Genomic DNA, 17,382 nt, shown 5'->3' on the forward strand with positions numbered 1-17,382 from the left:
TTTACTGCAGTGATATCACCCCCCTCCTAACACAAGATAACAGCTGCCTGGTAGATCTTAGAACAGCACTCAATAGTAAAATCCAGGTCTCACTGTGACACATTCAGTTACATTGAAGAGGAGAAACAGCCTGCCAGAAAGCAGTTCCATCCTAAAAGTGCTGGCTCTTTCTGAAAGCACAGGGTCAGGTAAAATGACCTGAGATGGCTGCATACACATCAATATGACAACTAAAAAATAAACTTGCTGGTTCAGGAATGAAATTGTATATGGTAAAGTGAATTATTTGCAGTGTAAACAGTGTAATTTAAAAATAAAAACTACATCACAAAAATCATGACAGAATCTCTTTAATTTTTCGGCCATGGCTTATACAGGAGTTAACTTAGCTTTACTATGCACCAGTGACTTCTCTTATGCACTGCCAACAATAGTGTACCAGACCGTACCAGACATTTTTACTGAAAAAGAACCTCCCCCATGTAATAAGCAATAAAGCAAAGAGACAATCTGCAGCCCAGACATGCGTATCGATGTTAGCTGACAATAACAATTAAAAAGAAAGTATAAAAATGTCTTTTGCAATTATTACATCATATTTTACTTTGTGTGCATAGTGATTATGCCATTTACTATTGCCCAAGGGTATTTCTTCATTATTTTTGTCACAGACCATCTCCAGGTTCCCTTTTATAAGCTGTGCAACAAGAAAAGGAAAGAAATACACATTCTGTAATTAGCAACAATGTCTCTCCACCCTTTCATTCCTAATTGTATTTATCAGATTAACAAAGTATCCTGTATAATGCAGTGCCCAAACTTGCTAAACAGGTTGGTCAGATTTAAAGGTGACACGTAAATGACGGACTCAACATAACTGATGCCATTAATGTAACGTTATAATGTAATGTTAACTATGATGGATACTTCGGGGATGCTACTGGTGTTAGTTGGAGGAAAGAGAACCATTTCAGTTTTAGAGAGGTTTAATTTAAGGTAGCGTTGCGACATCCAGGTAGAGATAGCGGACAGGCCGGAGGAGACGCGAGTTAGGAGTTCTGGGTTGAGATCAGGAGATGAGAGATAGATCTGAGTATTGTCAGCATAGAGGTGGTAGTGGAAACCATATGAATTTATTAATTTGCCAAGGGAGGAAGTATAGAGGGAGAATAGTAATGGTCCCAGGACAGAGCCTTGAGGAACTCCAACAGAAAGAGGTAGGGGAGAAGATGATACTCCATTGTAGGAGACACTGAAGGAACGATTGGTGATGTAAGAAGAGAACCAGGACAGGGCTGTGTCACGAAGGCCAAGCGACTGGAGGGACTGGAGGAGGAGAGGGTGATCTACAGTGTCAAATGCGGCTGAGAGGTCAAGCAGTATTAGTAGTGAGAAATGATTGTTGGCTTTAGCGGTTAAAAGGTCATTAGTTAGTCGAGTCAGGGCAGTTTCCGTGGAGTGTTGTGGCTTAAAACCAGATTGTAGGGGGTCCAGCAGGTTATTGTCAGAGAGGAATGAGGTAAGTCGGTTGTAGACTAGGCGCTCAAGTAGTTTAGAGATGAAAGGTAGCAGAGAGATAGGTCGGAGGTTGTCAAGATTGGAGGGATCAAGAGAGGGTTTTTACAGAATGGGGGTGACAAGAGCATGTTTTAGTTGAGAAGGAAACAGTCCAGTTGAGAGCGAAAGATTAAATAGGTGAGTTAAGGCTTTGATTAGACAAGAATTGGTATTGCGGAGAAGTTTTGAGGGAATTGGATCAAGCGGGCAGGTGGTAAGGTGAGAAGAGGCCAGAAGCTTTGAGACTTCCTCATCAGTGACAGGGGTGAAGGAGCATAGGAGAGACTGGGCAGTGTGGAGGGAGGGTGGTGGAAGTCTAGAGGGGTTGAGTAGTGTAACGTCTAAGCACCTTACTTTGCCCAAACACAAGGAATACAAGTAAAGCTGCTACACAGAATCGGCAAGCAAACACCTATATAAGCACAAGGTCAAGACCTGCATTAATAGCTTATTTGGTTCCTTTTTGTTGTAGAAACCTTCCTATAAAAGCCCAGCTGAACACCCACTGTCTGCAACCAACAGGTTGGGAACCACAAGAAAGATCTTTAATAAGTATTAAAGTGCTTACTAATAGCTAAAAACAATGTGTAATATTATGTCAATTGGTATGGTTTTGGGGACAAATGTTATCACTTGGTGCACACGTGTGAGGAAGTCTACTTCCTGGTACTGATGTGACCGACTTCCTTTCTGGTAAAAAAACACAACTTCTTTAGTTTTATAGCACAGATTCTCAGTACACAATGCAGTATACTGGAGCATAAGACGAATTTACTACACTGCTGCTGCCTGAGGGCTTTGTCTAATTTAGCTCTGAGGGCAGTGGCAAAGAGTTTAATTCAGGGTATACAGATACCCGTATTCTCTGACATACACAGAAAGCACAACTGCTTCCTCTGGGCCCAGAACTATCACCAGAAACTGTTTACGTACTCCATTTTCCCTTAGAGCATTTGTAGAACAATAAATAGAACTGTAAAACCAGTACAAAAGAATTTGTGTGGATGTCACACCAAAAAAACAATCCCTTATCCAGAAACCCAATATCCAGAAAGCTCCGAATTACTGAATGGCTGTCTCCCATAGACTCCATTTTATCCAAATAATCCAAATTTTTAAAAATGATTTCCTTTTTCTCTGTAATAATAAAACAGTAGCTTGTACTTGATCCCAACTAAGATATTATTAATCCTTATTGGAAGCAAAACCAGCCTACTGGGGTTATTTAATGTTTAAATTAATTTCTAGTAGATTTAAGGCATGAAGACCCAAATTACGGAAAGATCCGTAATCCGGAAAACCCCAGGTCCCGAGCATTCTGGATAACAGGTCCCATACCTGTAGTCAAATTTTCCCATCCCTGTCCAGAGCAGGGTCTGGATTTACGCAAGCTGTTGGGCTAGGATGGTGCTTGCAGGCTCCATACTTACAGCTGTACTTATTGTTCTTGCATTATGTACCGTACAAACAATGGGTTAACCTGTGTAGCTTTAACCCTTTAGTGCCATCAATAGCTGCTTTTATTTAAAAAAAAAGAGCCTTATTATAAACAGGCCGTTGAGGCAGAAGCACCCACAAACTCATGCTCAAGTCTGAAAAAAAGAACTAGGTGGGTGAAATGAACAGTCTGCAAAGAAGCCAAAAACGGCTCACATACTTTGCAGTTGGCAGAAGGCAAACACCCTTCTGGCTTCCACACCCAGCCAGCCTTATCAGCTCTCCTTAGTACACGTCTGCTGACTCACATGATCAGCATGCAGGCAATCTCCATATTGTTACTCATGCAACCACTTCAAGCTGCACTGACTCAAACCTAAGCTGTGCCCTCCTACATTAGCTTTGATTTCTTAAATAAAAAACCCCAGCAAAGCATGCACCCATGTGTAACTCTAGTTGCCCCCTAAAGTGCAAAACACAGCTCTCTATGCATACATTCATCCATATCAAAGAGTAAGTCACTCAAACTGAATAACCAGTCCCTGGCAGGACAATCTCTCATATCAGCCCCTGAAACAAAGCCTATAGGCCCGAAACACACACAGTTAGAGGCACATTTATCAAGGGTTGAATTTCAAATTCATGTGAGTTTTTTTTTGTTTTGTTTTTTAAACTCCCATGAACTCGAAATCCGACCAATCGAAACTTATTATAAAAATGTGATTTTTGAAACTCTGGTGAATAGGATTGGCTCGAAAACTCCAATCAAATTCGATTTGAAATTTAAAAACGCGATTTGTTTTTTTTTTTCTACAAAAAAACCTTGAATGTCAGGAAGGCTGCAAACAACTCCAAATTCATCCCTGGATGTCTCCCATTGACTTAAATAGCAATGGGCAGATTTTAGGGGGCAAATAGTCGAATTTGAGTTCTTAAAGGGCCAGTATGTCTGTTAAATCTCGAAAATCTCAATATTTTGAAAAACTTGAATCAAATCTTAATAACTCCCCAGTCAATTTGACAGTTTTGATCATACAAAAACTCGAACATTAGAATTGCGAATTTTCAAATCGACCCTTGATAAATCTACCCCTTAGTTTTGCCTGAGTAGCACATCCACTACTCATCTCACTTCCCCTAGTACTCCTCATTACTTAGTAACCAAGGCAATGTATGCACGCACACAAACACACACAGCACCACATCTTGACAAGCATCACACAACCAACTTGAGTCCCCGGTACCATGATCCCCTCTCCCCGAATGCAGTTTCCATCTCCTCTGGGCAATATCTACTATCCACAACTTACCTAGGCAAGCACTCTATCCCCTTAAAGGGGGAACAATTGCAGAAATAAAACTTTAATATAAGCGTTCTCATACTGAAATAGGATATTTTCTAAATTAAACATTTTGAAACATTTCTGAAATAATCAAGTTACTCTATATTATCCCCCTCTCAGCATCTGCCTCTCCTCCTGCAGGAGTTGGGAATCTGATCCAATACATCTTTTGCCTAGAAGATGTATTAGCACTCACTCTATTAAAATCACCAGACATCCTGTCTCTCTACATGCAGGATTTGTGCCAAAGTCAGTTATTCTGTTTGTACTGGAATCAGTCGTTTGAGTGAGCACTAATAAATTTGCTAGAAAAGGGAACCCCCCATAAGATCTATTGGATCTAATTGTCTATGAAAAGAAGACTCCCAACTCCTGCGAGAAGAAAGAATAAAGAGAAACAGATGTTATTGGGGATAGTGAAGATAAACTTGATTATTTCAGAAAGGGTACAGGATTTTTAATTGATTGTATGTAGAAAGTTTCTTATTTCAGTATGGTGAAGCTTGTATCAAATGTTCATTTTTGCCATAGTTCCCGTTTAATAACCTGGGCATGTACCCTCCTCACCGCTCCATTCTACCACTAACCTGGCAAGTCCTTTCTTCCCACTAATCGACTAGTTTAATTTCCCACACCCTTGTCCACTCTGGACAAGTTCCTTCCACAACTAGCTATTTCCCTACCCACCAATTTGCTATGTCCTTGTGCAATAGTTACTTATCCATATACATGCAACAAGACTGTAATTGAGAGCACACCCCATGTCTACAAATTGCTTTAACTTCTGGTGGTGCGACTCCCTGATGTAGGGCCACATCAATCAATGTAGTTCATGTGGATCAGGGATCCCCAACTTTTAAACCCGTGAGCAACATTCAGAAGTAAAAGGAATTGGGGAGCAACACAAGCATGAAAAATATTCCTGGGGTGCCAAATAAGTGCTGTGATTGGCCATTTAGTAGCCCCTTTGTGGATTGTCAACCTACATTGAGGCTCTGTTTGGCAGTGCACCTGGTTTTTATACAACCAAAACTTGCCTTCGAGCCTGGAATTCAAAAATAAGCTCCTGCTTTGAGGCCATTGGGAGCAACATCCAAGGGGTTTGAGAGCAACATGTTGCTTACGAGCTACTGGTTGGGGATCACTGATGTAGATAAAGGGGTCCCAGTACTCACCTGCCGTGTTAGCTTTTTTGTGCCATACTAAACGCAAACAAGGTTTTGGAGAGTAAACTACTCCCTCTGTCACATATGTAGTCAAACTCTCTCCACATTCTCCCCGTCCTCTAAAACTCTGGTTTCATTGCCCATACTCCTAGCCCTGGAATTGTTCAGACTACACTCTCCGCACCTTTTGTGCAAGGTCTTTCACCCAGACAATACCTCTCCTCATCCAATAACCAGGGCAAAATCACTTCTCTGCAAGCTCTCCCATCCACCACTCTCCTGGCAAGCCTTGCACACTAACCTAGCCCTATTCTCACCTGCTAACCCAGTGAAGCACTAACTTCACCCATCCACTTGCCTTAACCAACAGCCCCGGCAGCTCTCTCTCATCAGACTTTTCAACCAGATATCTCTCTGGTATTCTGACGTGACATCCAGTACACTATTAGAATATAAATACCAGAATACTTTGTGATTGTGAAATCACAATATCATTAAGGTAGCCAAATTTCTAGCGGGCATAATCAGTTTGTTGCATGAAGTGCCATGTAAGAAACATGTTTTATCTGAAACTTGAAGGGAACTGGCACGATGACTGGTGTTTTCTTCATCAAGTTGAGTTATTTCACTGGGGAGAGTTTATACTCCATCTGCCAAGATCCACATTGAACTATAACATGGAAAATCTGCTATAATTGCAAGGGGAAACATTGTCAAGGTTAGCATTTATTTACGGAAACAGAATAATGAACTAGCAAAGTCTGGCTGTACAGATAATGAATTATTACTGAATTACACTGGGAGTTGTAGTACAACTGCATGTGGAGGGCTACAGGTTACACAAGATATTAGAGTAACTGACTTTACAGCATATAGAGTTCTGCTTTATTCCCAAGGCTTCCCCAATCTAATAAATGTCCAAGACTAACAATTAAGTTGTAACAGGCACACAGATAAAACAAATGTAATCAGTTTCCCAGCACTGTATCTGAGCATGAACATTTAGCTTCTAGCCATGTTTCAAGGTGTACCAGCAGGACTCTGAGCAAGGGAAAGTTCTTTTTGGGAGACTATTTGCTCCAATTTGTATCCAAAACTTGACAGATTGACAGATCCAGAAAACCTAGTTGCAGGGATAGCAAATATGAAGCCTTTTTGGTGCCATGGACTACAACGACCAGCTTTATCAGGCAGCTAAAGTCCACTTTAGCTCACAAAATCTGATTTCGAGGTACTGGGACGGTCGTCTTCTAAAATCTTCCAGTACTCAGTAGAACGGTGTATTTGGCCACTGCTGAAATAATCTGTCAGTTGCAGCTTACATTGCATACACAATGGAAACATGAATCCATTAATGAAAAAGGCAAGCAAACAGCATCAGAACAATGTGCTGAGAGATGGAACAATAACAAATGACTGGCATTCATTGTGTGATGTAAGAGCAGGGTGGCACAAGAAGCCAATTTACAAAAAAGACTGAGGGATAATTTGCCTTAATGAATAAGCACTAGGGTGCAGGAAAAAAAAACCCAGGATCAAGGGGATACTAGACCAACTACAAATAAGTATGCAATTCAATTTTTTTTTTTAATTTAAAAACAAGAACAATCTTTATTATTACATCATTCATTATATATAATATATATGTGTGTGTGTGTATATATATATGTATATATATATATATATATATATATATATATATATATATATATATATATATATATATATATATATATATATATATATATATATATATATATATATATATAATATCAAAACAGGGGGGTTGTGGGAGCACTCTAAAGGCTTTAAAGTATATATATAAGTATAATAAATGCTATTGCATATGTACCCAAAACAGGGGTTATTTTGTTACAAAGTTATGATCATAAAATTGATAAGCCACCATACCACATCAAGGTAAACCCAGAATGGCGGTTCTTATACTTATATATATATATATATACTTTAAAGCCTTTAGAGTGCTCCCACAACCCCCCTGTTTTGATATTATATATATATATATATATATATATATATACACACACACACACACACACACACACACACACACATACACATACATATACATACATACACACACACACATACATACATATTAGGGATGCACCGAATCCACTTTTTTGGATTCGGCCGAACTCAAAAATCCTATGTGAAAGATTCGGCTGAATACCAAACCGAATCCAAACCCTAATCTGCATATGCAAATCAGTGAGGGGGAGGGAAAAAAGAGAGCCACAAAAAATCCTTCCTTGTTTTGTGACGAAAAGTCACATGATTTCATGATTTTAAGGATTCGGATTCGATTTGGCCAGGCACAAGGATTCGGCTGAATCCGAATCCTGCTGAAAATGACCGAATACCAAACCGAATTTATATATATATATATATATAAAAACGTGAGATAGGATATAGCACTCCTGGGATTTATTTTAAAAAATTTTAAGTTTTATTCCATGCTTATAAAATGAATCAACGTTTCGGCTACTGTCTGAAGCCTTTATCAATAAATCCCAGGAGTGCTATATCCTATCTCACGTTTTTGTACAATTTTCCCTTTGGAGCAGCACCCGGGTCATTGCATTATTTTTACTGACGGAGTGCGGATCTGTTTGGTTCGTATATATATATATATATATATATATATATATATATATATATATATATATATATATATATATACACCCCAATTCCACGGTCTACAGATTTTTCTTGTTTTTAAATTCTTTTGGAGTGCAGAATGCTTATTTCTAGCAGGATGGCACAAGCACAGCCCACACACTGAGCATGTATTCAGATCTAGAAAGGAGTGCACCCTGATAATCTGCAAAATTGACATTTCCGATCACAACAAAGTGGAAGCCATGATTTCACTACTTTAAACTGTAATCCTACCTTAAACGAGTACACAAATGTAGATGTGAGCCACCTGCTGCATCCCCCAGATATGCTGACGATTTATGTAACACATTGTGAACCAGGACACGATGGGTTAAACAACAAGTTACCTAAAAGTGTCTTAAATGGGTTGCTCCCTTTTCAGTTAACTGAATGATTTAGAGAGTGATATTCTGAGACAATTCGCAATTGTTTTTCATGGTTTATTATTTTTAGCTTTTTATTCAGCAGCTCTCCAGTTAGAAATTTCAGCAATCTGGTTGCTAGGGTACAAATTACCCTAGCAACCATGTTTTAAATATGAGACTGGAATATGAATAGGAGAGGGTTTGAATAGAAAGATGAGTAATAAAAAGTAGCAATAACAATAGATGTTTAGCCCTACAGAAGGGGTCAGTGACCCCCATTTGAAAGCTGGAAAGAGTTACAGTAGATGAAGGCAAGGCGTTATTTCTAAAAACTATAAATAATGAAGACCAAATGAAAATTGATTAGAATGGGCCATTCTATAACTTATTACAAGTTAAATTAAAGGTGAACCAACCCTTTAATAACATTGACATGAAGCAACATTTTTTCTGGCCAGGGAGGTGTCAAGAGACGCTTCTATGTAACACCTGTCCTGATCAGGACTCTCCTGCCTTGTGTATCCTGAATGATGTGGATGCCATACCCATATACTGCATAGATTGTCTCAAACAGCAGGCTAATAGAAGAAGAAGGCTAATAATTCAAATACTATAAACAATAAATAATGAAGACTAATTGAAAAGTTGCTTAGAATTGGCCATTCTGTAACATACTAAAAGTTAACTTAAAGGCGTTGAGCAACCCCTTTAAACTACATCCTGTTTGAAAGAAACTGCATTCCTCCTCAAAGAACAAGAATTACCAGAACCGTGTACAAACTCTCCATAAGAACACAGTTTGATGGGTGTTGGTATTTCATAAGAAAAGCATTGCTGCTCTACACTCTTTCTAGGGCACCACATCTTGCACAGCACCGGGACTGTTAGATGAGTGTCTGGTGGAGCTTACAATCTATTTTCCAATAACAATCACACACACACAACAGAGTCAGCTATGTATGTACTGCACACATTCTAGAGAGGGACAAGAATTGGTCCTGAGAATGAAGTCAGATAAGTAGGAAAGGGCAAGCAGAACCTGCGATTTATTCTGACAGCAGCGGAGGGATATGCCATTGTCTCGCAGGCGGTGAATTAGCCTCTGTCCCAGGCTGGGAGATGATGGTCCTACACAATGAATAAAAAGTGACCAAGTGCATCTCCTGCTTTTGGCTTCAGTGTTGGAATTACCAATAAATAGCCCAGGACAACTGGGACCCCCAATGGACATGTATGTAGTGATACACAGGGGCAGCTCCCTCTCTGCCCTACCCTAACCCCACTCACACAAACAAACCACATGTGGGGGGGGGGGAGACCAGACACGGTATTTACCCAAATTACTGTTAGTTAAGCCTTAACTTCTGCGCATTTATTATGGCAGCAAATGCAATTGAACGAGAACAAACTAAAAGAGAGGGGGTGCTACTGTCTGTCAGCCCTAAACAAATGGTTTATACCCCAGGGGTAGTCCCCCCCCGCCCCAGAGGAGAATGGTAGGTACATAAATACCACACAAGTCACGCAGATAGCGAGTTGTACTGACAAGCAGCAGCGAGCTGGGAAAACGCCTTAGGCAGCTGTACAAGTTCTCACCTTGATCGCCGCTGTCCATGATCGCTGCCTCTGACTTCTCTCCGTGCACACAGCTCTCTCTCGCAGCACACAAATCTCACACATACACAGTGGCTCACCTCCACACCCACCACTTTGCCACGCCCAGCTTCACGTCCCCGCCCTCTGCGTGTCACGCCCATTTTCGCATCAACGCGCAGCGTATGCTTCTCCAAGGGTTTACATGTCCCGCCCACTAAATGGCACTCCCAGACTTGGCCCCACCCACTAATCCCAAAAATACGTACCCGTCTGCTAGGCCTGGAATCACCGCTAGACTCATATCCCCGCCCATTTGTAAACTCAGTACCATGGGCAACCAAAATGTTCCTGTTTGTCCACCTGTTATATCCTAAAGCTGTGCCCAGTGTCGTATCCCCATTCTTTCCTCACAATTTTATTCACAGCAACTTTACAGTGACAGGAAGTGAGAGTGACTAGGGTTGCTAAAGTTACCTTTTCTGGAAAAAAAAACTGGCCATCCTATATTTTTATGGTTTTTCCTTATTAAGGGCAGAGACACGCTGCTATTTCGGGAGATTAGTCGCCCAGCAACAAATTGCTTCTACTTCGGGCGACTAATCTCCCAGTCAGTGTCGGACTGGCCCAGTGGGACACCGGGAAAAAACCCAGTGGGCCCGACCCTAAATGGGCCCCCGTTGGGCCAGTCCCCTCTCCCAATCAGATTCTGGGGGGATATAAGTTTTTTCAGGCACCGCACCATTTCGCATGCGCGAGGCACCTATGGATTTCGGAGTGCCGCGGCCGAGCGGCGCCTTCATCCATGCGCACTCGGCGCGTCATAGTAGGGGGGCAGGGGATCAGAGGGGGCCCTGGATATTAGTCCCGGTGGGCCCTGGGCCCCCCAGTCAGACCCTGCTCCTCGTACTGCCTTCCCGCCAGCTAGAATGTAAACAAGGAAACTTTGAAAACCCAAATCGATCCGAGTGGAGGGGAAGGCAGTTCAGGGAGATTAGTCGACCAAAGAAGAAGCGATTTGCTTAATACACATAAAGATGGCTATATATTTGTCCTGAGATGTGTTCTAGGGTATTATACATGGCAATGGCCCTGGGATACCATAAAGGGATCTGTGCAGAAATGTCTTTAATTAGCTTTCCTAAACATAAAAATCACCCTCGGCCATGCTCTCACCTATAAATCTCACCCTGATTGGCGGTGGACCTTTTCACAAGGCTGAACCCCCAAGGTGGGACAGCCCCACGGTTTGGGAACCACTGCGTTAGTGGTTGATCAGTAATTGATCAATATCTAATTTATTATTGGGTGCCAATTGCCTAAAAATTGTTTCCCACACTCCACAACAACAGTATTTAAGAAAAGAAAAGCCTCCTACAGAGTGCTCTGGTCCCCCATACCAAAAAGGTTTGCAGTATGGTCAGTCATGTTGGGGCACACGCATGCGCATAATGAGCAAGTGCCCTAGAATCTGCATCACACGCATGTCCTCATGGTAGGGAGGGGGCTTTACTCCATCTGGAGTGCGAGCACTTTTAGCCCACACCTATGGAATGGGCATTTTAGGTGGTAATGCCCTTTAACAATAGGCTCATTTGGAAGTTTATCAAAGTGTAAACGGGCAGTTCACTAGAATCTGTGGATTCAGTGGTGTAACTAGATGAAAATTAGCAAATACATTTTAGGACCCCTAGAGGTTGACCTGTTTTACCAATATATGTTGAAAGTGCTCATAAATTAGGGCATCATGGGAACCCCAGTACCCATACCTCCCAACTGTCCCATTTTTAGAGGGACAGTTCCTCTTTTGACAGCTCAACCGGCAGTCCCTCATTTGAACTGGAAAGTCCCGTTTTTCTCTACAACACTGAACAGACAGAAAAAGAAACAATGTTTCTAACTTAATTGGCCTTTGGCAGAGAGCCCAGAAAAGCCACAGCTGCAGATAAGATACTTTTGTAACAATTTTGAGATAAGCAAATAAGTAATTGTAACAATATAAGATAACAGGTCCCTTGGGAAAAGTTAGACTCACAGCTTAAAGTGCAATTCACCTTCATTAGTAAAACTGTAATAACTAAAAAAAAAACAAAACACAGAAATATGTTCAAAGTTTCATAACCTGCCAAATTTTTTAAAATGAACATGATAATTAGGGGATGTGGTCACAAAAATGGGCTTGGTCAAAAATTTGCACTGCTACATGCACCAACTTTTTTGTCCCTCTTTTTATTTCCAAAATGTTGGGTGGTATGAGTACCTCCTGGTCAGGCCCGGACTGGCAATCTGTGGGTTCTGGCAAATGCCAGAGGGGCTGCTGTACGGCTCCATAAAAGTTACCATATAGTGGGCTGGTAGGAGGCTGTTTGGGCTGGTAGGAGGCAGTTTGGGCCTCTGTGTACTTGGAATGACAGGGCCTATTTTGACTCCCAGTCCAGGCCTGCTCCTGGTCCTCCCTGCAGCCACAGGGCCTGGTTCCTCTATAGTTACACCCCTGTCTGGATTCTAGTAAATGCCAGAGGGGCTGCTAAAAGATACCATAAACAGTCACTATTTATTGTTTAGGCCTCTGTGTACTTTCTGAACAAATCTCCATTTGGACCTTCCAGCACTGCCTGTGTTGATATCGCATGAGTGAGATGCCTATGCTACCATTGCTGTTAGTTAATTAAAGCTTCTTTTAGGCATCAAGAGCAAGAAAAACAATTCAACAACAATACTTGTTGTTTTCCTCAAGAATTACAGCCCACTTATGTGCTTAAAGTCCCCAGTGCAGTAATCCATAGCAACCATCATTTTTGTGATGACTATTCAAATATAATTGCTTATACGTTTCTATAGGTGACATTTGCATATATGTAGAAAAACAGCACCATAGCTATGGCACAACCTCATGTAAAATTGCTAAGATTGCTCTTCTGAGCACTTTTGCAATTTACAAGAATCATACCATCATACAATCCAACATTAGCTATATATAATATAATTACCTAATATCCTAAATGTTTATCATGAGTGCCCCCTGCTGTTCTGTCCAGGTAAAGGTCAGATGTAGGAAGCATCTCCTGACAGTTTTCTGCTCAGCTCTATCACAGCTATGTCATCAAGCAATAGACTGGAGTAGAGAAACGTCAGGAGACACTTCCTACATCTGTAACTGAAGCTTCTGCCTCGACAGACAGCAGGGGGCTCTTGTGATATACATCTTGGAAATGTCTGGAAAAAAATAATGTCAATTGCAAAGGTACTCAGAAGAGCAGTCGGATCAATTGTGCAGTCATTTGTGTAGGTACATCATGTTCGCTTTAAGGGTTTTACTACTAGAAGACAGAGCTTGTTGCATCAGAGCTGCCAGTGACAATGAACCGTTATTTACACAGAGATTTCCAAACCTTGACATTTTTGTGCTGTGGTGAAGGACGGCTTGTTAGTTCCCTGTCCCGCTATCACAACTGGACAATGAAATATATAATGCTTCAGTTCTTCTTTGTGTAAAAAAAAAAAAAAAAAAAACCCTGAATTTATCGTTTGTTGCAGTGAAAGTTAATCTGAAGGCAGCAGACCAGGAGAGTGTTGTGTGCCAAGCAGCCACACAAATAGGCAGTGTTGGGTCTTAGAAGCAGCTGTGTGCTGGCCTATATCTATATTAAAGCCATACTGCTAAGTATAACAATGTTAGAAATTGAGGAGGGCCCATATGCTAAGGAGTGGCAATGTACAAATGAAAAATATGGTTGCAAAGTTTCATGTTATTTGCACACTATACACCCTGCCAGCTCTGAGTTAGGCCTGGCGCTTGCAGCTCTATGCAGTATATGGGTATGGCATCCCCTGGCATCCACATCATTCAGGATACACAAGGCAGGAAAGTCTTGATCAGGGCAGGAGTTACATAGAAGCATCTCTTGCCACCTGCCTGGAATTTTACCTCCCTGGCCAGAAAAAATGTTGCTTCATGTCAATGTTATTAAAGGGGTGGTTCACCTTTACTTTAACTTTTAATAAGTCATAGAATGGCCCATTCTAATCAACTTTTCAATTGGTCTTCATCTCAAAACAAAGGCTTTGTAAGGCTACACATTTATTTTTATTGCTACTTTTTATTACTCATCTTTCTATTCTATTCTTTGCTATTCATATTCCAGTCTCTTATTCCAATCAATGCATGGCTGCTGGGGTAATTTGGTCCCTAGCAAAAAGATTTTGTAATATGCATACTGCAGAGCTGCTGAATAAAAAGCCAAATAACTCAAAAACCTCATATAATAAAAAAAAACCAATTGCAAATTGTCTCAGAATATCACTCTCTACTTCATACTAAAAGTAAACTCAAAGTTGAACAACTCTTTAATAGGGAAAACACCTCAATATAAACTAGGGATGCATCGAATCCACTATTTTGGATTCGGCCGAATCCTTGGCAAAGGATTCAGCGGAATACCAAACCGAATCCGAACCCTAATTTGCATATGTAAATTAGGGGTGGGAAGGGGAAAACATTTTTACTTGTTTTGTGACAAAAAGTCAAGCGATTTCTCTCCCGCCATAATTTGCAAATGTAAATTAAGGTTCTGATTCGGTTCGGCCAGGCAGAAGGATTCGGCTGAATCCGAATCCTGCTGAAAAAGGCTGAATCCTGGCTGAATACCGAACCGAATCCTGGATTCGGTGCATCCCTAATATAAACGCATATTTGTATTAATGTTAATAGCTCAGAAGGTGCATGGTGCATTTAGATATGAATATTGTCACAGAGATTATACTGTAAAAGCATCAAACGTGTATTTGGCAGCCACAAAGGGATTTCCAGTATGGGGTAATAGTGGTGGAGAAGGGCATTTGCTCACAATGGGCTGGCACTACAGAACTTTGCAAGGAAAATGCCCAAAAAAGAGAGCTTTGCAGCGATACTTTCCCTTTATGTGTGAGCACTTGCCTCTCTTATTTTTAGATCAGGCAACCATGTTATAAATCATATTTGACAAGTATTACTTTTATATCGCTAGTAAAATGCTGCCACTGTACTTAGGGAACATTTTCTGCTTCTTTAGAATGCGGTGCTTAACTTATCTCACCTCGTATCTGGCAGCTGCCAGTGAGTGGGATGTGATGTACTCTGCATTAATATACAGCACCGTGGAAGCACAGAAATACTGGACTTTTTTATAAGTCTTGTTAATAATAAGATATATAAGTATACAGTACCTATAATTATAACTACATGGGCTTGTTTATACTGTGCATCATCTTGTTCCCTGGCATGCCAGACAGAAGTCATTCGGCTGAGCACAGCAGTGCAGTAAAGCAAACCAACAGTTCCTTGGACAGGTCCATCTGCTCACTTGAGCAACAGTCAAAGTACCATCAGCCTTATGAGAGAACTAAAAGCTATTTAAAGGGGTGGTTCACCTTTATGTTACCTTTTAGTATGTTATAGATTGGCTAATTCTAATCAACTTTTCAAATGCCCTATTTCCCGGAAACCCGTTATACAGAAAGCTCTGAATTACAGAAAGTTTGTCTCCCATAGACTCCACTTTATCCACATAATCCAATTTTTTTTAAAAAAAAAAAAACTATTTCCTTTTTCTCTTTAATAATAAAACAGTGGTTTGTACTTGATCCAATCCTTATAGGAAACAAAACCAGCCTATTGGGTTTATTTAATGTTTACATACATTTCTAGTAGATTTAAGGTATGAAGATCCACATTACGGAAAGATCAGTTATCCTGAAAACCCCAGGTCCCATAGCTAACCATAAGACTTGCAGGCGACTCATTATACACGCAGTGTGAGTTCATTATTTCTCTGCATATTCAATACAAATGGAAATAACTAGACTATAATGGTATAATTTACAAGAGCCATGAATATCCTGTAAATTATATCCTTATAAATGGTGTTTAGTGATGTCATCAGTTATAATCAGAGCTTAGTGATGTCATTTCTGTCACATGACTCACTGAAACTTGTTTATTATACTAAAGTACCCCTTGTTGGAAAAAATGAGGACATTAGAAGTCACCTCGGAGTTCCATGACCTTCGGTCTTGTGCTTTTATATGGTCATGGAACACTTCAGTAACTTATAATATCCTTATAATACACAAAAGCTACGATTATCTTGTAAATGATATCCTTATAAATGGTGAGTTCTGATGTCATCAGTTATAAACTGTGAGTTCTGATGTCATTTCTGTCACATGACTCACTGAAACTTGTGTATTATAATAAATAAAGTACCCCTTGTTGGAAAATATGAAGATATTAGAAGTCACCTCGGAGTTCCATGACCTTAGGTCTTGTGCTTTTATATGGTCATGGAACACTTCAGTAACTTATAATATCCTTATAATACACAAAAGCCATGAATATCTTGTAAATTATATCCTTATAAATGGTGAGTTCTGATGTCATCAGTTATAAACAGTGAGTTCTGATGTCATTTCAGTCACATGACTCATTAAAATGTGTGTATTATAATAAATAAAGTACCCCAAGTAGTAAAATATGAGGATATTAGAACTTACCTCGGAGTTCCATGACCTGTATAAAAACACTCGGCCTTCGGCCTCGTGTTTTTATATGGTCATGAAACTCCTTGGTAACTTACAATATCCTTATATTTTACAACAGGGGATACTTTATTCACTATATAATACACAAAAGCTATGATTATCTTGTCAATTATATCCCTATAAACGGTGAGTTCTGATGTCATCAGTTATAAACGGTGAGTTCTGATGTAATTTCTGTCACATGACTCACTGAAACGTGTGTGTTATAATAAAGTACCCCTTGTTGGAAAATATGAGGATATTAGAAGTCACCTCGGAGTTCCATGACCTTCGGCCTCGTGCTTTTAAATGGTGATGGAACACTTCAGTAACTTATAATATCCTTATAATACACATAAGCTACGATTATCTTGTAAATTATATCCTTACTAGACATTAAGCCCGTTAAATTAACGGGCGCTAGAACATAGGCCGTCAGAGACGGTCCGTGGGGCACATGCGCAGTAGCGCAATCCCACGGACACAGGGACTGGACGCAGAGACACTTCAACTTTATTATATAGGATAAACGGTGAGTTCTGATGTCATCAGTTATAAACGGTGAGTTCTGATGTAATTTCTGTCACATGACTCACTGAAACGTGTGTGTTATAATAAAGTACCCCTTGTTGGAAAATATGAGGATATTAGAAGTCACCTCGGAGTTCCATGACCTTCGGC

At 40.3% G+C, this 17,382-nt stretch overlaps 1 protein-coding gene across 2 annotated transcripts in view; it reads right to left on the minus strand.

Annotated features, from left to right (window-relative positions):
• The window catches only part of tpd52.L (tumor protein D52 L homeolog), a 52,360-nt gene extending 42,061 nt beyond the window's left edge, over positions 1–10,299 (minus strand). Inside the window, exon 1 of one of the 2 annotated variants that reach the window (XM_018266521.2) lies at positions 10,147–10,299. In XM_018266521.2, coding sequence (XP_018122010.1) covers positions 10,147–10,165 — 19 coding nt within the window. In that variant the 5' untranslated portion in view covers positions 10,166–10,299. The remainder of the gene's footprint in view (positions 1–10,146) is intronic. The other variant, XM_018266522.2, reaches the window with a different exon arrangement.
• Between the last annotated feature and the right edge of the window lie 7,083 nt (positions 10,300–17,382).

This window comes from Xenopus laevis, chromosome 6L (genome assembly GCF_017654675.1).
Source record: "Xenopus laevis strain J_2021 chromosome 6L, Xenopus_laevis_v10.1, whole genome shotgun sequence".
Classification (NCBI taxonomy): domain Eukaryota; kingdom Metazoa; phylum Chordata; class Amphibia; order Anura; family Pipidae; genus Xenopus; species Xenopus laevis.